The sequence below is a fragment of the Balaenoptera physalus genome (genome assembly GCF_965194825.1).
Source record: "Balaenoptera physalus genome assembly, chromosome: 16".
NCBI classification, from domain to species: Eukaryota; Metazoa; Chordata; class Mammalia; order Artiodactyla; family Balaenopteridae; genus Balaenoptera; species Balaenoptera physalus.
In genome coordinates, this window is record NC_138898.1 from 86,432,572 (window position 1) to 86,456,658 (window position 24,087).

The 24,087-nt window shown below is 39.2% G+C and overlaps 1 protein-coding gene across 2 annotated transcripts in view; it reads right to left on the reverse strand.

Annotated features, from left to right (window-relative positions):
- Positions 1-24,087, reverse strand: part of LOC309645761 (cytochrome P450 3A24-like) — a 42,581-nt gene that overhangs the window by 1,719 nt on the left and 16,775 nt on the right. For both annotated transcript variants that reach the window (XM_082431318.1, XM_082431319.1), the window contains 5 exons: positions 19,310-19,437; positions 15,539-15,605; positions 12,534-12,694; positions 9,863-10,089; positions 1,500-1,662 (listed from right to left, as the gene is read on the reverse strand). In XM_082431318.1, coding sequence (XP_082287444.1) covers positions 1,500-1,662; positions 9,863-10,089; positions 12,534-12,694; positions 15,539-15,605; positions 19,310-19,437 — 746 coding nt within the window. The remainder of the gene's footprint in view (positions 1-1,499; positions 1,663-9,862; positions 10,090-12,533; positions 12,695-15,538; positions 15,606-19,309; positions 19,438-24,087) is intronic.

A 24,087-nucleotide genomic window follows, 5' to 3' on the forward strand; every position in this document is an offset into this window, starting at 1 on the left:
CATCTCAGTTGACTGAAGGGCAAGCAAATTGTCGTGGAGGGAGAAGCCCCAGCCTGTGGATGCCTGGGCGGAGCTTTAGGGAGCATCTGCCCTTCCCAGGTGTGCCAGAGGCCCCCTTTCTCTCAGGGCTAAGTCCCCTGTCTGTACACACCTACAGTACGGACACACAGATGCCCACAAGTAAAACGGAAACCGTCTCTATCCTCCCCTTCCCTGAGAAAGCCTACTCAAGTGGGGCAGCTGCTTACTAAATGTGTGACTCCTAGAAATAAGCCTTAGTACAGGGCCGTGCTTGATATGAATGAACAATGGCAACTGTTCTTTGTGCTCCTCAGAGGAGAGATTCCAGATCTTTCTATATATGTAACACCTTGTATTTTAAAATTTCATATGACATACATATATTTCCCCTGCAGACAAATAGACACACACACACTAAGCATGCACTTACATGTCATTTTTTTATATTTTAAAAGTTCAAACTGAACATAATTTGTGTCCCAGAACTCTAAATCAACTGAAAGTCACTCTTCAAGCATTTACTGGATGACGGCAAGGCAGCACTGGGAGTTTATTAAAGGAATAAAATGAGGAGCTAGAGTTAAGGGCATTCTTAGGGGCAAAGAAAACATAAGAACCAAACTGGATGGTTCCATGACAAAGTGCTAAGTTAGGTGGTAGGAACCATGATGCCAGCCTGTGGGAACTGATAACAGAGCAGAGGGGAGAGTGGGCTCTGGACTGGGTGGGGAAGGCTCCAGGGAGGGGCTCGGGATTGAACTAGAACTTGAAGGGGGAAGAATAGAATGGGGGCGGGGAAGAGCACACAGAGAGTTATTATTAGAATGTAAAGGGAGCCCATCTTGATGGCAGCAGGACCCCTGGAAGGTGAGGGGGCTGTGGGAGTCCTTCATATCTGGCAGAAATGCTTTCCATCAGGGGTTCCCACCGTGACTGCACAGGAGAATCAGTGGGGCCGCTTTGAATGCCACACTCCGGGTGAATTATTTTAGAAAGTCTGAGATGACTTAGGCATCAAGGCTTTTTTAAAGCTCCCCATCAACTTCATTATACAAGCAGAGGCTGAGAACCGCTGTCAGGAGAGCTTCTGTAAGTTCTGGCGGGGAAGAGCATCACTGAAAAGCCATGACTGTTCAGTGTGTGCTCTCATGACTGTGCACACACTTCCCTGCATTCCAGTGGACTTGAAACCAAATTTAAGATGTTTCTGAAGTTCAATGCACTGTGTATAATCATCTCATGCTAACTGCATTGACTCTAGATGACCTTTATAGTTGGGGCTTTATAAAGCCACAGACTTAGCCCTCCACGGATGATTGACAATTAAAGATTTCAGATGGCTCCAAACAGATTCTCTGGCTAATAGAATAAATTATTCTTTGAATTGATAACATGCTTAGATATATAGAGACCCATCAGCTAAAAAAAAAAAAAAACTCCCAATAAAATGTTATTCATGCAGAAAATTAACTACTGACCTGTGTTTCTTTACAAGGTTTGAAGGAGAAGTTCTGCAGGATTCTGACGAGAGCAAGTTTCATGTTCATGATAACAAATCTCATGCCAATGCAGTTTCGGGGTCCAGTTCCAAAAGGCAGGTATGTGTAAGGATTTATGCTGTCCTTGTTCTTCTTACTGAACCTGTAATCATAAAAGTAGATGAAACAAGTTAATGAAACAGAAAAACCACAAGAGCTCCAGATCTGAGGTTTTAACTTAACTCTTGGACCAGTAGCATAAGAGATATCTGTGTGGTCTAGTCATTGAATCCTGCTGTGGTTATTATGTGTGAGAATGGAAAGTTCCAGGTCCTTCCCATTCCCCTGACTCTACAGGAGCTTTCAGTCCTGTTGAGGAGATGAGATAAATGCTGTTTAAAGAAAATTTATCTTTAAACACTAAAATTACATTCAGGGTGGTGAGATGTTCACACTCTGAATGGCAGTTAGGAAATGAGACTGACTGAAGGAAACATGGGTTCCCATCTCCACGCACACTTATGTTGGTCACGTGCTCATGGGGGAAGGAAGCTGGAGAAACGTTTCTGAGTATTTAAATTGTTATTTTTCAATTGTTTTCCTCTCCTTTCCCTTCCAATTCCCTTGTGTCATTCTCTGTCTGTCTCTCTGTCTTTCTCTCCCACAAACAGGGGATGCTTAGGTCAGAATATGTACATGGGCATATGACTCTACTCCAGAATAATCACTGATTTCCTTGTCTATCTGTTCCACTAGCCTATAAATTCCTTGATGGTTAGACATCTGTTCTATTCAAATTTGACTCCTCGATATTTGAATATGTCAAGGAAAAAATGTATATTTGGGGAAAGTGATAATGGCGTTGCAGTTATGTATATTTTAAAGAGGCCCTATTTTGCAAAACATTTTGTAATATTTACAGACAAAGTGACTTAAAATAACATGGAGAAGGGCAGCAGTGGCATGTGGATGGGACAGAGACATGGGCTGATGGTTGTTAAGCAGGGAATGTGCACATACAGGTACATTGAAAGTATTTCAGGTGGCTCCGCCCCCGTTTCTCACGCTTCAGCTGGGCCCGCGCTTTTTGCGTGTCACCTCAGGGAGTGCTCGCCTAGTGAAGAAGCTCAGGGTAAAGGCACAGCCGCCAAAGCAGGAGTGACAGCCAGTTGACGCCGGGAGGGAGACCCCTAAGAGGCCACAGCTGCAGGAGGCCAGAGGCTGGGCCGCCGTTGGCCTTCCCCGAGGGCTTCGACCGGCCCCCTCAGGCCGCGCACCAGCTGAGCGCCGCCTGCCTCACGGACCCCACCCTGCCTCGCTGACCCAGTCACCCTCTTGCCAGAATGAGCTGAAGTCTGAAAATTGCTCAGCAGGACCAGGCATAGCACGGGCCTCTTCTCTTGTGGTTTCACTTGCCAGTGACCACTATCTTGATAATTCTGTGTGGCTGACAGGGTCTTGGTGCTCCGGCCAGGTGTCAGGCCTGTGTCTCTGAGGTGGGAGGGCCGAGTTCAGGACACTGGTCCGCCAGAGACCTCCCGGCTCCACGTAATATCAAACGGCGAAAGCTCTCCCAGAGATCGCCATCTCAACGCTAAGACCCAGCTCCACTCAACGACCAGCAAGCTACAGTGCTGGACACCCTATGCCAAACAACTAGCAACACAGGAACACAACCCCATCCATTAGCAGAGAGGCTGCCTAAAATCATAATAAGGTCACAGACACCCCAAAACACACCATCAGATGCAGTCCTGCCCACCAGAAAGACAAGATCCAGCCTCATCCAGCAGAACACAGGCACTAGTCCCCTCCACCAGGAAGCCTACACAACAAACTGAACCAACCATAGCCACTGGGGGCAGACACCAAAAACAGCGGGAACTATGAACCTGCAGCCTGCAAAAAGAAGACCCCAAACAAAGTAAGTTAAGCAAAATGAGAAGACAGAGAAACACACAGCAGATGAAGGAGCAAGGTAAAAACCCACCAGACCAAACAAATGAAGAGGAAATAGGCAGTCTACCTGAAAAATAATTTGAGTAATGACAGTAAAGATGATCCAAAATCTTGGAAATAGAATGGAGAAAATACAAGAAACGTTTAACAAGGACCTAGAAGACCTAAAGAGCAAACAAACAATGATGAACAACACAATAAATGAAATTAAAAATTCTCTAGAAGGAATCTATAGCAGAATAACTGAGGCAGAAGAACAGATAAGTGACCTGGAAGATAAAATAGTGGAAATAACTACTGCAGAGCAGAAAAAAGAAAAAAGAATGAAAAGAATTGAGAACAGTCTCAGAGACCTCTGGGACAACATTAAACACACCAACATTCGAATTATAGGGGTCCCAGAAGAAGAAGAGAAAAAGAAAGAGACTGAGAAAATATTTGAAGAGATTATAGTCAAAAACTTCCCTAATATGGGAAAGGAAATAGTTAATCAAGTCCAGGAAGCACAGAGAGTCCCATATAGGATAAATCCAAGGAGGAACACGCCAAGACATATATTAATCAAACTATCAAAAATTAAATACAAAGAAAAAATATTAAAAGCAGCAAGGGAAACACAACACATAACATACAAGGGAATCCCCATAAGGTTAACAGTTGATCTTTCAGCAGAAACTCTGCAAACCAGAAGGGAGTGGCAGGACATATTTAAAGTCATGAAAGGGAAAAACCTACAGCCAAGATTACTCTACCCAGCAAGGATCTCATTCAGATTCGATGGAGAAATGAAAACCTTTACAGACAAGCAAAAGCTAAGAGAATTCAGCACCACAAAACCAGCTTTACAACAAATGCTAAAGGAACTTCTCCAGGCAGGAAACACAAGAGAAGGAAAAGACCTACAATAACAAACCGAAAACAATTAAGAAAATGGTAATAGGAACATACATATTGATAATTACCTTAAATGTAAATGGATTAAATGCTCCAACCAAAAGACATAGACTGGCTGAATGGATACAAAAACAAGAACCATATATATGCTGTCTACAAGAGACCCATTTCAGACCTAGGGACACATACAGACTGAAAGTCAGGGGATGGAAAAAGATATTCCATGCAAGTGGAAATCAAAAGAAAGCTGGAGTAGCAATTCTCATATTAGACAAAATAGACTTTAAAATAAAGACTATAGTAAGAGACAAAGAAGGACCCTACATAATGATCAAGGGATCAATCCAAGAAGAAGATATAACAATTGTAAATATTTATGCACCCAACATAGGAGCACCTCAATACACAAGGCAAATGCTAACAGCCATAAAAGGGGAAATCAACAATAACACAATCAGAGTAGGGGACTTTAACACCCCACTTTCACCAATGGACAGATCATCCAAAATGAAAATAAATAAGGAAACACAAGCTTTAAATGATACATTAAACAAGATGGACTTAATTGATATTTATAGGACATTCCATCCAAAAACAACAGAATACACTTTCTTCTCAAGTGCTCATGGAACATTCTCCAGGATAGATCATATCTTGGGTCACAAATCAAGCCTTGGTAAATTTAAGAAAATTGAAATTGTATCAAGTATCTTTTCTGACCACAACACTATAAGACTAGATATCAATTACAGGAAAACATCTGTAAAAAATACAAACACATGGAGGCTAAATAATACACTACTTAATAACCAAGAGATCACAGAAGAAATCAAAGAGGAAATCAAAAAATACCTAGAAACAAATGACAATGAAAACATGACGACCCAAAACCTATGGGATGCAGCAAAAGCAGTTTTAAGAGGGAAGTTTATAGCTATACAAGCCTACCTCAAGAAACAAGAAACATCTCAAATAAACAACCTAACCTTACACCTAAAGCAATTAGAGAAAGAAGAACACAAAAACCCCAAAGTTAGCAGAAGGAAAGAAATCATAAAGATCAGATCAGAAATAAATGAAAAAGAGATGAAGGACACAATAGGAAAGACCAATAAAACTAAAAGCTGGTTCTTTGAGAAGATAAACACATTTGATAAACCATTAGCCAGAGCCATCAAGAAAAAAAGGGAGAAGACTCAAATCAATAGAATTAGAAATGAAAAAGGAGAAGTAACAACTGACACTGCAGAAATACAAAGGATCATGAGAGATTACTACAAGCAACTATATGCCAATAAAATGGACAACCTGGAAGAAATGGACAAATTCTTAGAAAAGCACAACTTTCCAAGACTGAACCAGGAAGAAATAGAAAATATAAACATACCAATCACAAGCACTGAAATTGAGACTGTGATTAAAAATCTTCCAACAAACAAAAGCCCAGGACCAGATGGCTTCACAGGTGAATTCTATCAAACATTTAGAGAAGAGCTAACACCTATCCTTCTCAAACTCTTCCAAAATATAGCTGAGGGAGGATCACTCCCAAACTCATTCTACAAGGCCACCATCACCCTGATACCAAAACCAGACAAAGATGTCACAAAGAAAGAAAACTATAGGCCAATATCACTGATGAACATAGATGCAAAAATGCTCAACAAAATACTAGCAAACAGAATCCAACAGCACATTAAAAGGATCATACACCATGATCAAGTGGGTTTATCTCAGGAATGCAAGGATTCTTCAATATATGCAAATCAATCAATGTGATACACCATATTAACAAATTGAAGGATAAAAACCATATGATCATCTCAATAGATGCAGAAAAAGCTTTCGACAAAATTCAACACCCGTTTATGATAAAAACCCTCCAGAAGGTAGGCAGAGAGGGAACTTACCTCAACATAATAAAGGGCATATATGACAAACCCACAGCCAACATCATTCTCGATGGTGAAAAACTGAAACCATTTCCACTAAGATCAGGAACAACACAAGGTTGCCCACTCTCACCACTATTATTCAACATGGTTTTGGAAGTTTTAGCCACAGCAATCAGAGAAGAAAAAGAAATAAAAGGAGTCCAAATTGGAAAAGAAGAAGTAAAGCTGTCACTGTTTGCAGATGACATGATACTATACATAGACAATCCTAAAGACTTTACCAGAAAACTACTAGAGCTAATCAATGAATTTGGTAAAGTAGCAGGATACAAAATTAATGCACAGAAATCTCTTGCATTCCTGTACACTAATGATGAAAAATCTGAAAGAGAAATTAAGGAAACACTCCCATTTACCAGTGCAACAAAAAGAATAAAATACCTAGGAATAAACCTACCTAAGGAGACAAAAGACCTGTATGCAGAAAACTATAAGACATGGATGAAAGAAATTAAAGATGATACAAACAGATGGAGAGATATACCATGTTCTTGGATTGGTAGAATCAACACTGTGAAAATGACTATACTACCCAAAGCAATCTACAGATTCAGTGCAATTCCTGTCAAACTACCAATGGCATTGTTCACAGAACTAGAATAAAAATTTTCACAATTTGTTTGGAAATACAAAAGACCCCAAATAGCCAAAGCAATCTTGAGGAAGAAAAATGGAGCTGGAGGAATCAGGCTCCCTGACTTCAGAGTATACTACAAAGCTACAGTAATCAAGACAATATGGTACTGGCACAAAAACAGAAACATAGATCAATGGAACAGGATAGAAAGCCCAGAGATAAACCCACCTAAGGTCAACTAATCTATGACAAAGGAGGCAAGGATATACAATGGAGAAAAGACAGTCTCTTCAATAAGTGGTGCTGGGAAAACTGGACAGCTACATGTAAAAGAATGAAATTAGAACACTCCCTAACACCATACACAAAAATAAACTCAAAATGGATTAAAGACCTAAATGTAAGGCCAGACACTGTCAAACTCTTAGAGGAAAACATAGGCAGAACACTCTATGACATAAATCACAGCAAGATCCTTTTTGATATACGTCCTAGAGAAATGGAAATAAAACCAAAAATAAACAAATGGGACCTAATGAAACTTCAAAGCTTTTGCACAGCAAAGGAAACCATAAACAAGACAAAAAGACATCCCTCAGAATAGGAGAAAATATTTGGAAATGAAGCAACTGACAAAGGATTAATCTCCAAAATTTACAAGCAGCTCATGTAGCTCAATAGCAAAAAACCAAAAAACCCAATCCAAAAATGGGCAGAAGACCTAAATAGACATTTCTCCAAAGAAGATATACACATTGCCAACAAACACATGAAAGAATGCTCAACATCACTAACCATTAGAGAAATGCAAATCAAAACTACAATGAGGTATCACCTCACACCAGTGAGAATGGCCATCATCAAAAAATCTACAAACAATAAATGCTGGAGAGGGTGTGGAGAAAAGGGAACCCTCTTGTGCTGCTGGTGGGAATGTAAATTGATACAGCCACTATGGAAAACAGTATGGAGGTTCCTTAAAAAACTAAAAATAGAACTCCCATACAACCCAGCAATCCCACTACTGGGCATATACCCTGAGAAAACCATAATTCAAAAAGAGTCATGTACCACAATGTTCATTGCAGCTCTATTTACAATAGCCAGGACATGGAATCAACCTAAGCGTCCATCAATAGATGAATGGATAAAGAAGATGTGGCACATATATACAATGGAATATTACTCAGTCATAAAAAGAAACGAAATTGAGTTATTTGTAGTGAGGGGAATGGACCTAAAGTCTGTCATACAGAGTGAAATAAGTCAGAAAGAGAAAAACAAATACTGTATGCTAACACATATATATGGAATTTAAAAAAAAAAAAGGTTATGAAGAACCTAGGGGCAGGACAGGAATAAAGATGCAGATGTAGAGAATGGACCTGAGGACACGGGGAGGGGGGAGGGTAAGCTGGGACGAAGTGAGAGAGTGGCATGGACATATATACACTACCAAATGTAAAACAGCTAGTGGGAAGCAGCCGCATAGCACAGGGAGATCAGCTCAGTGCTTTGTGACCACCTAGAGGGGTGGGATAGGGAGGATGGGAGGGAGACGCAAGAGGGAGGAGGTATGGGGATATGTGTATACGTAGAGCTGATTCACTTTGTTATAAAACAGAAACTAACATACCATTGTAAAGCAATTATACTCCAATAAAGATGTTTTAAAAAAATTTTTTAATGAAGTATTTCATAGGCTTGTGCCTATAGAATATTCCTGTGTACGTGTCAAATCACACATACTTGTGAATATTTTAAAAATTCTCCATAATGGGCTTTTTTCCTAACCTTTGGATTTCTCACTGCCTGGTCCAGTCCCTGACCCACAGGTGAGCATTTATTCTCTGCTTGACGACTGAATGAATCAAAGGGAAGTACAGTGAGTGGTCTCTGGTTCCAGGTTCGTGAAGCTGCAGGACAGGGAGCTACTGAGCTTGGAGGAACTGCAGAGGTTCCCTGGCCCAGAAAACAGAGGACTTGGTCCACTCTGACTCTTCTGTCAGTAAGTGCTATGTGTCACCACTGTGCTCGCACTCGGGACACCATGGCAAACAAAACAACTCTTGGCCATCAGGGAGCTGATAGGGTGTAATAAAGGTCTAGATCTCAGGTACTGGCCTAAAAAGTTCATTCCAAATTTTGCTTACCATACAGTAAATGGGAGAGCATTACCTCTTTCCAGGGTCCAATCTGTGCCCATACCAGATCTTGGCTCTCAATTCCCAGAAGAGGATGCTCAAGACCCGTCCAAGGAGGAAATCTCAGACATCTAGAGAGCAGATGACTTCACTTTGGAAAGTCACCAAATACTGAGGTAGAAGGGACCTGACCCAGGTGTGCAGCCACAGACAGAACCAGGGCACCTGTGTGCACCTCCGTCCTCAGTGAGGCTGCCTGAACCATCAGGGATGAGACCTCTAGGTCCCCAGCCTGCACTCTCACAATAATGCTAGAGGAAATGTAGCCAGTGTTTAAAAATATGGAATGTGGGAACATGGGGTGAATTCAGAGAGCTAAGAAAGAACAGAGAGAAAGGCTTAAAGGAAATAAAAAGACAGTGGTTAGGTAAATTATGGCATATGCATACAAACATATACACACAGAATGTTGTTTATACTTTACTGTTAAATAAAGTAAGAAGTTCAAAACCAAATAAAGTATAATACCATCCTGTTTTTAAAATCTATATATGCATAGAAAAATGTCCATAAGGACATATATCACATTATTAATGAGGCCTATCTTAAGGTATTAGGAATGTAGACAGCTATAATTTTCTTTTTCTAGTCTATAGTTTGTATAATTTTGACTCACATAATGAACACCCTTAAAGAGAAAAATCTTCCAACAATAAAAAGATATACAAATAAATTATTGCATGATCACCCATTTGTCAACTATAGTAAGAGTTGTCAAAATATGCAAGCACCAAAAAGGATCAGGGTGGGTGTCCTTTCCTCAGGGTCTTGTACCTTTCAGGACGGAACTCCTCAGGCTCTGGCCAGAGCTCTGGGTCGTTGTGAAGAACGAAGAGTGGCACCACCACTGTCGTCCCTTTGGGAATGAACACCCCATTGACTTCCACATCCTTCTTACAGACCCTCTCAAGTCTACCAGCAATTGGGAATATTCTGAGAGTTTCATTCAACACCATGTCAAGATACTCCATCTGTACCAGAGCCTCGTAGGTGGGAGGTGCCTGGGAAGAGAAAAAGAGATTTTGATAAATTAAGATTTCGGATCAACCTTCAACTCCATCTGTGTAGTCCTATTGAAATGTTAGGAGCTCCAGGGAATAATTTAAATTGGTAGAGGACCTTAGCATTTATAGACATTTTAATATCTATCATGAGCTTTGACCTGCTCAATGGCCCACAGAGGTGTGTAGAGTAGTTATGACTATGGGAGATGTTAGGACAATGCCCTAAACAGGGCCTGAAATCCCGCACGTTATCATCTAGTGTATTTTCTTTCTCATGAGAACAAACGTGACCAATAGACTATGACCCTTAGTCTTAAGTGAAATAGGCCAAAGTCACTGCTTCCTTTTGAGAGTGAGGCCACACATCTGTACCAAGGAAAGAAATGTATAAAAGAGCAAATCCCCTGTTCAACATAAAGGTTTTTAGTTGAAAACTCCTGACTGCTAATTCTTTTCATTATACACATAAAGTTTGGAAGCACTATATTATATGAAAACTCTATAAATAATTTGGGGAGAAACGAGTTCCTTTTTAAACCAAATACGAAAACAAAGAGCAAGATTGGGTGCTACAAGGAACACAATTTCAGATCCAGGGCAAGTTACAAGAGGATGAGACCCCTACCCTCAGCCACAGCCTCTGTTGCTGGAACAGTCTCCTATTGTCCCTGCAGGGGTGACTGTAAGGTCTGAAGGTCTAAACAAGCCACTCCAGCCCCAGAGGCCAGCTCTCCTCACACCACAAAGAATTCCACTCTTGGCAGAGATCTGAGACCAGTGGGGGTGACACGTGGCTGTCACGTGGGGTTATATTTAAGGGGCAACATTGTAGAGGGTAAGAGTTGGCTCAGGAGACAGACACCCTGGCACATAGGTTGGCGTTTTCACCACTAGGTACACGACTAGTATGTGAAAGTATTTCATCTCTCTGTCGCTCAGGTTTCTGAAATGTTACATGGAGATAATTAGAGTTGACACTTCATAGGCTTGCGTGGCAGAGACACTCACTGCTCACCCAGTATCCATGTAGTCCCTGTATTTCCCAGCCCACTTGAAGTTACAGGAAACCAGCTTTGCCAATGGGCTGTGAACTGAGGCGATTATGTCAGTTCGGGGACAAATCATTTGAAAAGCCAGTGAGCAGCGCTCGAGTCCCTTATTCCCCGGACAACAGGAAGTCCTCATGTTCCAGATAAGGCAGCTACAGGCAGGTGGAGCCTCTTAGCCTGTATCCCTGAGTAACGCTGTGGAGCAGAGCTGCCCGCTCCCATCCTCCGCTAACAAGTCATGCTGGTCATGTAGACGTGGGTTAGAAGGAAACCTCTGCTCTGTAAAGCCACTGAGATTTGAGGGCTAACCTGTTACTGAGGCATAACCTAGCTTCTCCTGACTTATACAGAATTTTATGAAGGTTAGATTCATTTATAACTAGAAAGTACTTAGATAGACATATATCGTAAGAAGCAAATGTTAGCCAATAGTGTTGTTATTATAAGTATTATTATAAAAAGGGGAGAACACAATGCTTTAGCTAGCCTGTCTCTTAGTGACCTTTTCACCTTATTGCATCAAAAGAATCCCAATATGAGATTTACCAGAGAAGACAGATCATCTCTAACTTAGGTAGGCACTGCAATCTATCCTTATCTTGTATTTGAAGGACTCAGGATTCTGAAAGGCGATAAAACTTGTCTAAAACCACAGCCAGGACTCAAACTCACACCCTCTGTTTCCTACTTTAAGCCCTTTGTTGTTACAAGGCTCGTCCTAGTCAGCAGTTTACCCAGGGCGGTAGACTGAATTCATGGTCCCAGTTCTCCAGCCCTTCCTGGGTCCATGCCCTTTGTCATCTAACCCAGTGGTGCCTCCCATTCTGACTCGCGTTGGCCAGGTGACTCACTTTGAACCAGTGCAAAGTGGGCTAAGTGTGGTGCTTGCAGAAATCTGAAAGTCACCCACATGATTGGGCTTCCTGCTCGTGCCATCTGCCATTGCCCTGAGAAGCAGACATGTAGAGTATGAGACACATGTGGAGCACGTGTGGAGCTGAGTCACCCCAACTGCGTAGCCAAGGCCAGCCTACATCAGCCAACACCCAGAACCAAGGAAGTCCAGCCATATCAACAGATAACTAACTACGCAGACACTGGAGCAATAAATGCTTACTGTTAGATGCCACTGAGGTATTGTGATTTTTACATGGCATACTGTAATATATGATATGCCAGTACCAGCACTTTTTCCACAGTACTTATATTCCTGTGTGTACCACACACAACCTATGTTTTTCCCTTTGTTTTGTATGCTTTAGCTCCTTCCTAAATAGCACAGGTTAAAGATTTGAGGTTCATGCTTTCTGCAAATATATTCTAAGAAGTGATGAGGAGGCATTCTTGCTAAGGCTTTACCTTCCCCCTCTCTCTCCAGGTATCATCACTCACCTTATTGGGGAAAGTTGCATCAATCTCCTCCTGCAGCTTTTGCTGGACATCAGGGTGAGTGGCCAATTCATATATAATGAAGGAAAGAGAATTGCTAGTGGTCTCGTAGCCAGCAAAAATAAAGATAATACTTTGGGCCATGAGTTCTGTGTCAGACAGAACTAAAAGGAGAGAAGAGACATTTTAGATAAACCACATCAATATAAAACATCACAGTTTAGATGATGAGAAATCCAAATGAAACTGCCAAATCCCTAGCGGGAAAATGTAAAAGCAATTAAAAATTAAACTAGTAGTGCTTTGCATTCTCATGTCTTCCTTAAAGAGCCAGAAAAAAGCAAGAATTGTCTGAATCCAGTTTTCCCCAGTGTCTATACTCTCCTTGGCCCCTGCTCCTGACTACGCCACCTCTCTCACGGCACAGCTGGGTAATTTCAAGAGACAGCATTTTTGTCTAACTTACACAGTACTATTAGTATGTCCCCTGGAGAATCCTAAAAGTGCTTTAGCTGTAATTAATATAGGGTAACATTCTCTTCCAGAATAATTTAAATTATTCTAGCTAAAGTAAAACTTGATTCTTTGGCAGATTTTACAAGACTAAGGCTATATTATAGGGAAAATGAAGTTATCTTTTATCTAAACATGTTTGTGGGAACTTAAGAGAACAACATAAGGCTGTTTCTACTCAAAGTCTGTTGACGGACCATGAGCATCACCAACATCCGGGAACTTATGAGAAATTCAGAGTCTTCAATCCTAAACTAGAACTACAGAATCAGAGTCTGAACTTTCATATATATATATATATATATATATATATGATGATTTGCGAGCAAAACCTGGCCTGAGAAGCATGGATTATACATTTGACAGGCATCAGGCAATGGAAGACCTGGGGCATAAGTCTTCTCTGGGGGATCTCAGATATGTACGGAAACTACAGAGATTGACTAAAAGCTAAAAGAGTTGTGATTGACCCTAGTCTAATCAATGGCATTAAAGTAGCAGAAGGAAGAATGTGTCCCTAGAAGGGTATTAGTCAACACGCAATATAGAAAAATAGGGTCCAGGGAGTGGAATTAGCAATGCTTATTCAATCATGGCCTGAATGTCATCTTCTCAGCACACGCCCCCTCTCTTTGCTCTCCTTTAGCCTCACTAAACAGCCCATGTAATTATAAATAGGTCTCTCTTTTTATTTTCTCCCAAGAGACCAAGCGTGATCAGGCTCTTATCTATTCGATGGGACTGAAGTAGGACCTTTAGTTACTTAGAGCACTCAGATCAACGTGGTATCTGCCCCAACCAAGCAATTCACACACACACACACACACACACACACAAACAATACAAAATGAGTGTGAAAAAGATCTACACATAGTTTTAGATATATTTATAGTGGTGTGCTGGCGTCAGCTCGTCCCTGCTCAAGAACAATTTTTTAAAATTCAAGAATTTTGTGAGATGGTTGTCAAACCATTCATAGCTTGAAATTAACCACATGGGAGTATTCATGTCATGGAATAAACCAAAGATCAGGGCCCTCTTGTTTGAAAGAGCAAGGCTGTTTATATCACCGGTTATGGGTGATATAGAAATCCTTATGTTCATCAGTCTTGTATAAATATATTTGATGTTCTTAACTTTGTCCACTGAGAGGATCCAGAAGCAAAGAAACCCTAGTAGCCATGAGCATTCCTAAGACCCCAGATTTTGATTTCTAAATACCATTTCTCGCTAAAGGGAGCCAGAGTTCCTTGGGAAAAAATGGCTAATTCCAGGGCTACTCAGGGGAAATAAAAGAGAAACCTGAACCGTCTTACATCAGAAAGTGAGGAAGTTCCCAGAAAATGATAGATTAAAGAATACTGGATACTCTGTGTGCTGTAATGGTGGGTATAGCTCATTATACGTTTGTCAAAAACCCATGGAATGTACAACACCAAGAATGAACCCTAAGGTCAACTATAGACATTGGGTGATAATAATGTATTAATGTACGTTCATTGATTGTAACAAGTGCACAACTCTGGTATCATCTTTTGATAGTGGGGAAGCTGTGTGTAGTTGGGGTAGGATGTATATACTGGAAATCTCTATACTTTCCACTCAATTTCGCTGTGAACCTAGCTGCTCTAAAAAATAGTCCGTTAAAAAAATTAAAAGATTTAAAAAGAAGAAAGAAGAAAAAAGAATTCAAGATCGCACTTGAAAAAGCTCCAGTGGACAAAACTGAAAGAACCTGAAAATCAAAATGAAGAATGATGTAAGAGAGTAAGTTAGTTACACATGAGATCATGCTGATATAAATAAACAAATAAATGACTGGGGGAGAATGGAGAGCTCTCCCTACAAAAGAACATCAATTCATAAATACAGAAGAATGATGGAATTAGAAAGTCATCATATTGCAACCACCATAGTAACAATGGTTTCAGTCAAAAACCATCCATGGATGGTAAAACTAGTGGGTGACAATTTGAAGAGAAACAGTATATTTCCAGTCTCAAAGGCTTCTCCCATAAGGTACTTGTTAATGACAAAGGAAAAAATTGAACTTTACAGTAGCCTAAGCTAGTGAACACAACTTTAACCAAGTGTTCCAAGTTAAGGGGCAACCAACACTGGGGCAATGTGCCTCCTGATGGGATAAAGTCTTGATGCAAATTTCCAGGCAGAGGTTCTGACTCATTGGGTCTGGAGGAGCCTGAGAATTGACATTGGAAACAAGCTCCCCGGAGGTTCGGCGGTAGGTGATCCACAGACCATGACTGACTGATGGGCATGACATCCTTGTTATACTTGCCCTTCAAGCTCTGAACAAAGTTGTGCCTGCATACACCTATGAAGTATCTTTGGCTACCATTTTTATCTGATCATGTGTCTTGCTTCAACTTGGCAGAAATCCCCAGCTGCCTGGAAAACTTCCTGCACATTTTCACAACCACCCCCTAGCTCTGCGCCCCACCGACAGTGGCCCCTCTGAAGATCTCCTTGGTTACCTTTATGGGTGTCAGTTTCTTTGGAATTCTGGGAGTTAATCATCAGCTGAAGAAAATCCACTCGATGCTGGAAACAGAAAGAGAAATGTCAATGGCAGAAAGTTACTTGTGAAGACAGAAATAAATCAGGAGTGCATATTTCACACCTCTTTCCTGAGAATATGGCCCCTTAAAGAGCTGAAGGCTGACGAGTACTGACTAAGTCCTCAGTGAACAAAACATCCACCTACAAATCTTGGAGAGCATGATGTTTCCCTGAGAGAAACCCAGCCATCATGTCCAACTGCTTTTTGGTCCTCCCTCTCTCTGATCTTTGGTTTCTGTGGCTTTTGAAACAGCTTCTTAACTAAAGAGTTATGTGCTCTCTCTCCTGTCATACCTGTTTGCTTAGGAAAAGATCCATGACTTCAGTCCTTGTTTTCCCTCCAACTTTAATTCTTTTATTTATTTATTTATTTATACAGCAGGTTCTTATTAGTTATCCATTTTATACATATTAGTGTATATATGTCAATCCCAATCTCCCAATTCATCACACCACACCTGTGAAGCCATCTGGTCCTGGGCTTTTGTTTGTTGGAAGATTTTTAATCACAGTCTCAATTTCAGTGTTTGTGATTGGTATGTTTATATTTTCTATTTCTTCCTGGTTCATTCTTGGAAAGTTGTGTTTTTCTAAGAATTTGTCCATTTCTTCCAGGTTGTCCATTTTATTGACATATAGTTGCTTGTAGTAATCTCTCATGATCCTTTGAATTTCTGCAGTGTCAGTTGTTACTTCTCCTTTTTCATTTCTAATTCTATTGATTTGAGTCTTCTCCCTTTTTTTCTTGATGACTCTGGCTAATGGTTTATCAATTTTGTTTATCTTCTCAAAGAACCAGCTTTTAGTTTTATTGGTCTTTCCTATTGTGTCCTTCATCTCTTTTTCATTTATTTCTGATCTGATCTTTATGATTTCTTTCCTTCTGCTAACTTTGGGGTTTTTGTGTTCTTCTTTCTCTAATTGCTTTAGGTGTAAGGTTAGGTTGTTTATTTGAGATGTTTCTTGTTTCTTCAGGTAGGCTTGTATAGCTATAAACTCCCCTCTTAGAACTGCTTTTGTTGCAACCCATAGGTTTTGGATCATCGTGTTTTCGTAGTCATTTGTCTCTAGGTATTTTTTGATTTCCTCTTTGATTTCTTCTGTGATCTCTTGGTTATTAAGTAGTGTATTGTTTAGCCTCCATGTGTTTGTGTTTTTTACGTTTTTTTCCCTATAATTGATTTCTAATCTCATAGCGTTGTGGTCAGAAAAGGTGCTTGATACGACTTCAATTTTCTTAAATTTACTGAGGCTTGATTTCTGACCCAAGGTGTAATCTATCCTGGAGAATGTTCCGTGTGCACTTGAGAAGAAAGTGTGATCTTCTGTTTTTGGAAGGAATGTCCTACAAATATCAATTAAATCTATCTGGTCTATTGTGTCGTTTAAAGCTCGTGTTTCCTTATTAATTTTCTGTCTGAATGATCTGTCCATTGGTGTAAGTGAGGTGTTAAAGTCCCCCACTATTATTGTGTTACTGTTGATTTCCTCTTTTATAATTGTTAGCAGTTGCCTTATGTACTGAGGTGCTCCTATGTTGGGTGCATATATATTTATAATTGTTATATCTTCTAATTGGATTGATCCCTTGATCATTATGTAATGTCCTTCCTTGTCTCTTGTAACATTCTTTATTTTAAAGTCTATTTTATCTGATATGAGTATTGCTACTCCAGCTTTCTTTTGATTTCCATTTGCATGGAATATCTTTTTCCATCCCCTCACTTTCAGTTTGTATGTGTCCCTAGGTCTGAAGTGGGTTTCTTGTAGACAGCATGTATATGGGTCTTGTTTTTGTATCCATTCACTGAGCCTGTGTCTTTTGGTTGGAGCATTTAATCCATTCACGGTTAAGGTAAATTATTGATATGTATGTTCCTATTACCATTTTCTTAATTGTTATGGGTTTGTTTTTGTAGGTCCTTTTCTTCTCTTGTGTTTCCCACTTAGAGAAGTTCCTTTAGCATTTGTTGTAGAGCTGGTTTGGTGGTGCTGAATTTTCTTAGCTTTTGCTTGTCTGTAAAGCTTTTGATTTCTCCGTTGAATCTGAATGAGATCTTTGCTGGGTAGAGTAATCTTGGCTGTAGGTTTTTCCCTTTCATCACTTTAAATATATCATGCCACTCCCTTCTGGCTTGTAGAGTTTTTGCTGAGAAATCAGCTGTTAACGTTATGGGAGTTCCCTTGTATGTTATTTGTCATTTTTCCCTTGCTGCTTTCAATAATTTTTCTTTGGCTTTAATTTTTGCCAATTTGATTACTATGTGTCTCAGCGTGTTTCTCCTTGGGTTTATCCTGTATGGGACTCTCTGCGCTTCCTGGACTTGGGTGGCTAATTCCTTTCCCATGTTAGGGAAGTTTTCAACTTAAAATCTCTTCAAATACTTTCTCAGGTCCTTTCTCTCTCTCTTCTCCTTCTGGGACCCCTATAATGCGAATGTTGTTGCATTTAATGTTGTCCCAGAGGTCTCTTAGGCTGTCTTCATTTCTTTTCATTCTTTTTTCTTTATTCTGTTCCGCGGCAGTGAATTCCACCATTCTGTCTTCCAGACCACTTATCCATTCTTCTGCCTCAGGTATTCTGCTATTGATTCCTTCTAGTGTAGTTTTCATTTCAGTTATTGTATTGTTCCTCTCTGTTTGTTTGTTCTTTAATTCTTCTAGGTCTTTGTTAAACATTTCTTGCATCTTCTCGATCTTTGCCTCCATTCTTTTTCCGAGGTCCTGGATCATCTTCACTATCATTATTCTGAATTCTTTTTCTGGAAGGTTGCCTATCTCCACTTCTTTTAGTTGTTTTTCTGGGGTTTTATCTTGTTCCTTCATCTGGTACACAGCCCTCTGCCTTTTCATCTTGTCTATCTTTCTGTGAATGTAGTTTTTGTTCCACAGGCTACAGGATTGTAGTTCTTCTTGCTTCTGCTGTCTGCCCTCTGGTGGATGAGGCTGTCTAAGAGGCTTGTCTCCAACTTTAATTCTTAATGAATGACCACATAAATTAATCCCCTGATATTTGCAGAGTTCATCAGCAGCTTTTGTAGAAGCATCTTCAAGCCCTTCACCCTTCCAGAATGCTACACATTCTTCAGTGACATCCTGAGTACCCAGCCCTGTCCCCTAACCTGCAGACATCCTTGTGCTGGCCTCCAGCCCTCATGAAGGCAAAGCTGGGTTAACCCACTTGTGGCTTCATTGGCCAGAGAAGACTCCTGCCCACTCCAACTATGAGTGGGCTCAACTTTTAAAATGACTACACTGCATCAGGTGCCTGACAGGGCCTTCCACTGGACAACCTGTGAAATAGGAAGCTTGGAACTGAAGTGATTCTTTGCCAAGCTAATATTTGGTGAAATACCAGTGAAATCATTTTTAATCAGCAACTTTTATCCCTTAACCATTTATTGAAAAAAAGTGGTAAACTCCTTATCTCAATAATATTTATGCAGTGACATACTAATTGGCATGCCTATTATTATATTTAAATATTGCTCTCTGGCTCATACTCTTATTTCCTCCCCCAACTTCCTCCTTATTCATTCCCCCCAAATTTTAGAGCCCTCCTATTCTAAACTCTATAGTTTTCTATCTACCTTTAAAAAATGTAGAGATATGCATAAGAAATATGTGTACAGCTCAATAAATTATCAAAAAGTGAACCCCCTCATGTAACCACCACCAGACTTTACCGTTTGTTTATCTTTGAGGCGACTCTCTTTTATCCTTTTTACAGACTTTGTTAAAAAATTCAAAGAACTTTTTGGAAACAGAGTAATACTTAATGCTTCAAAGACTGGGGTGAGGAATGGAAAGAATACTGTAGGGAAAAAGATAAAAGGAAGCACAGTGAAAATGCAAAGTTTACTTGGAGCAATCGTAATTTGCTCTACCAATCAAGAAAGTAAAACCACCACGATACCCAATCATGACCCATGGCCTCTATGACCTTTGCTCAGACTTCCAAGCCAATGACTGAGCAAGGCCAAGTCCACATATAGGGGCCATCACTACAGCAGTGAGATCAGTGGCCCCTTCTGCATCTTTGGATTGACCAAAGGAACTGGATTACATTCTGGGACCTCATGGCCTTTAATTCTTGGACTAGTATCTCTTCGGATAAACCAGACTGTAATCTGTTACTTCAATTAATTGTGCAGTTTAAAAAATAAAAGTCATGATATAAATAATATGGTGAGTGTCTTTCCACCACAATGGAATGTAATTAGAAATCAGTAACAGAAAGAAAATTGGGAAACACACAATATGTGGAAATTAAATAACACACACTTAAATACCCAATAGGTTGTAGAAGATATCAAAAGGCAATCAGAAATTACTTTTAGATGAATAAAAATGAAGACACAATATACCAAAACTGATGGGATGGAGCAAAAGTGGTGTTCAGAGAGATATTTATGGCTATATGTTTAGATATTAAAAGAACAGAGATCTCAAATCAAGAAGCTAAATTTCCACCTTAATACACTGAAAAGAGAAGAGCAAACAAAACATAAAGTAAGCAGAAGGTAGAAAATAGTAAAGATAAGTGAAGAAACTATAATGAACAGGAGAATAAAAAACAATGGAGGAAATCAGTGAAAACAAAAGCTGATGTTTTGAAAAGGTTTTTTAGATAGATTGGCCAAGAAAATAAGAGAAAACACTCAAATTGTTAGCATCAGAAATCGCTACTGACATTTTAAAAATGAAAAGGACTATAAAGAAATCTACATATACTCAATAACTTGTAATAACCTATAGGAAAAGAATCTGGAAAAGAATACATATACAGGGACTTCCCTGGTGGCGCAGTGGTTAAGAATCTGCCTGCCAATGCAGGGGACACGGGTTTGATCCCTGGTCTGGGAAGATCCCACATGCCACAGAGCAACTAAGCCCCTGCGCCACAACTACTGAGCCTGTGCTCTAGAGCCCGCAAGCCACAACTACTGAAGCCCATGCACCTAGAGCCCATGCTCCATAACAAGAGAAGCCACCACAGTGAGAAGCCCGCGCACCACAGTGAAGAGTAGCCCCACTCACCGCAGCTAGAGAAAGCCCGCGCGCGGCAACGAAGACCCATCGCAGTCAAAAATTAATTAATTAATTAATTGCTTTTTAAAAAAGAATACATATACGTGTGTGTGTCTGCATAGCTGAATCACTTTGCTGTACACTTGAAACTAACACAACATTGTAAATTAACTTAACTTCAATACAAAAAAGTAATCTATGAACAACAGTATGGCAATAAATTAGACAATTTAGATAAAATGGATGGATTCTTAGAAAGATACAAACTATAGAAACTGACTTAAAAAGAAATAGACAATCTGATATACCTATAAGAAGTTCAAAGTTTTAGTCAGTAATCAAGAAACTACCCACAGTTTGGCAAAGAAAAGCTTATGTCTAGATGGTTTCAATGGTGAATACTACCAAATATTTAAAGAATTAACACCATTTTTTTAAAACAAACTCTTCCAAAAAGTGGAAGATGTTGGAACACTTCCAAATTGTATGAATCTGTACTAAAACCAGGCAAATTGGATAAGATGGTTCTTTGGGACACTAGTCCACCATCTTCCTGGTCTATTGGCTTTCCAAATAAAGTCACTATACCTTGCTTCAATCAGTCAATCAATCAATCAATTAATCAATCAATCAAACCAGCACAAGTAAAGAAAGCTACAGACCAACATACTTTATACCATGGGTGCACAAATCCTCAACAGAATACTAGCAAACTGAATCTAATAATATTTAAAAAGTGATACACACCATAACCAAGTGGGGTTTATCCCAGGAATACAAAATGTTATAATAAACCATGTCAAAGGAATAAAAAACAATGACCACATGATTATCTAATAGATGCATAAAAAGCATGTGACAAAACCCAACACTCTCTTGTGATAAAAATACTCAACAAACAGGAACAGAAGGGAATTTCCTCAATTTGAGAAAAGGCATCTACGAAAAACTAAGCTAACACTATACTTAATAATGAAAGACTGCATGCTTCCCCTAAGCTTAAACTTTCCCTAAGTTTAAGAACAAGACTAGGAAAATCATAAAGACAGAAAGTAGACTGGTGGTTACCAGGGGCTGGGGGCAAGGAATAACAGGGAGTTATTGTTTAATGCATATAGAGCTTCAGCTTCACAAGATGGAACCAGTTATGGGGATGGACAGAGGTGATTTTTACTCAACGATGTGAACGTATTTGATACCGCTGAACTGCACACTTAAAAAATGGTTAAGATGGAAAAAAAAATTGTTTATCATGAAATATATCAAATACAAAGTGTAAATAAAATACATATGTATAATTTAAAGAAGAAAAAAAAAAACAAGACTAGGAAGCCTCTCTCATCGCTTCCACTCCACATTGTACTAGAGGTTCTAGCCAGGGTAATTAGGCAACAAAAGGAAATAAAATGCATCCGTATAGAAAATGAAGTAAAACTCCTCTACCATCAGATAACATGATCGTGTATATAAAAAATCCTAAATAATCCACTAACATCCTATTAGAACTAATACACAATTTCAACAGGGTTTCGGGAAACAAGGTCAATATACAAAATCAATTCTATTTCTACACACTGTAATAAATAACCCAAAAGTGAAATTAAGAAAATAACTCTATTTATAATAACATAAAAAAAGAATATTTAGGAATAAGTTAACAAAAGAAGTGTAAAACATCTACCCTGAAAACTGCAATATTGTTGAAATAAAGAAAATCTAAGTAAATGAAAAACATCCCATGTACATGTATAAGAATACTAAACATTGTCAAGACAGCAACTCTACAGATTTAATGCACTCCCTATCAGAATTCTGGCTGGCTTCTTTGTAGAAACTGAAAAGCTGAATTTAAAATTCATATGCAATTGCCAGGGGCACAGAAGAGCCAAAACAATCTTGAAAAAAAAAAAAGAATGAAGTTGTAGGACTCGTACTGCTGATTTCAAAACTTATCATAAACCTATAATAATCAAGGCAATGTCATACTGGCATAAGAATGGACATATAGATAAATAGAATAAAATTTAGACTCTGGAAATAAATCCACTTGTTTATGGTAAACTGAATGTTGAGAAGGGTTACAAGACCATTCAATGGAGACAAAATTGTCTTTAATAAAAGGTTCTGGGATAACTGGATAGCTACATGCAAAAGAATGAAATAGACCCTTACCTTACACCATATACAAAAACAAACTCAAAATAAATCAAAGACCTAAACATATGAGCTAAAACTATACAACTCTTAGAAGAAAACCAATGGGTAGATCTTCATGACCTCAGATTTGGCAATGGATTCTTAGATATGACACCAAAAGCACAGGGAAAAAAAGGAAAATAAAGAATTCGTGCATGATGAAAATAAAAAATTTTGCACTTTAAAGCAAACTATCAAGAAAGTGAAGAGACACCTACAGAAAGGAAAAAAAAAAAAACAACTTTCCAAATCATGTCTGATAAGGGACTCTTACCTAGAATATAAAAAGAACACTTACAACTCAACAACAGAAGTACTGAATATAATCCAACTATAAATGGGCAAAATATTTGAATAGACATTTACCGAAAAAAGACTGTGGGGAAACAGTTTGGCAGTTACTTATAAGTTAAACACAGAGTTACTATATAACTCAGCAATTTCACCTCTGACTACATACCCAAAGAATTGAAAACAGGTATTTAAACGAAAACTTGTACATGAATGGACATAGCAGCACTGTTCATAATAGCCGAAAGCTGGAAATGACCCAAGTGTCTCTCAACTGATGAATGGATAAACAAAATGCAGAATGTCCATATAATGGGATATTATTTGGCCATACAAAGAAATGAAGTACTGATATATGCTACAATTTAGATTACCCTTGAAAACATCATGATAAATGAAAGAAGCCAGCCACCAAAGCCCACATATATGATTCCATCTATACGAAGTGTCCAGAATAAGAAAATCTAAAGAGGTAGGAAGTAGATTAGTGGTTGCTTAGGGCTAAGAGGAGTGAGAGGTGACAGTTATCAGGAACAGGGCCTGTGAGTTGACAAAAATGTGCAACAATTGACTGTAGTGATGGTTGCACGTATCTTTGAATGTACTAAAACCCTTTTTTTTTCAACTTTGCTGAGTTATAGTTGAGATACAGTACTGTATTAGTTTGGGTACAGCATAATGACTTAACATACGTATATTGTGAAATTAACCCCATAAGTTTAGTTAACATTCCTCACCTCATATAGTTACAAAAAAAATCTTCCCTTGTGATGAGAACTTTTACGATTTACTTTCTTAGTAATGTACAAATATATCATACAGCAGTGTTAACTATACTCACAGTGTACATTACACTTTCAGTACTTTTTATGTTACAACTGAATATTTATACCTTTTGACCACTTTTATCCAATTCTCCCACCACTCAACCCACACCTCTGGTGAC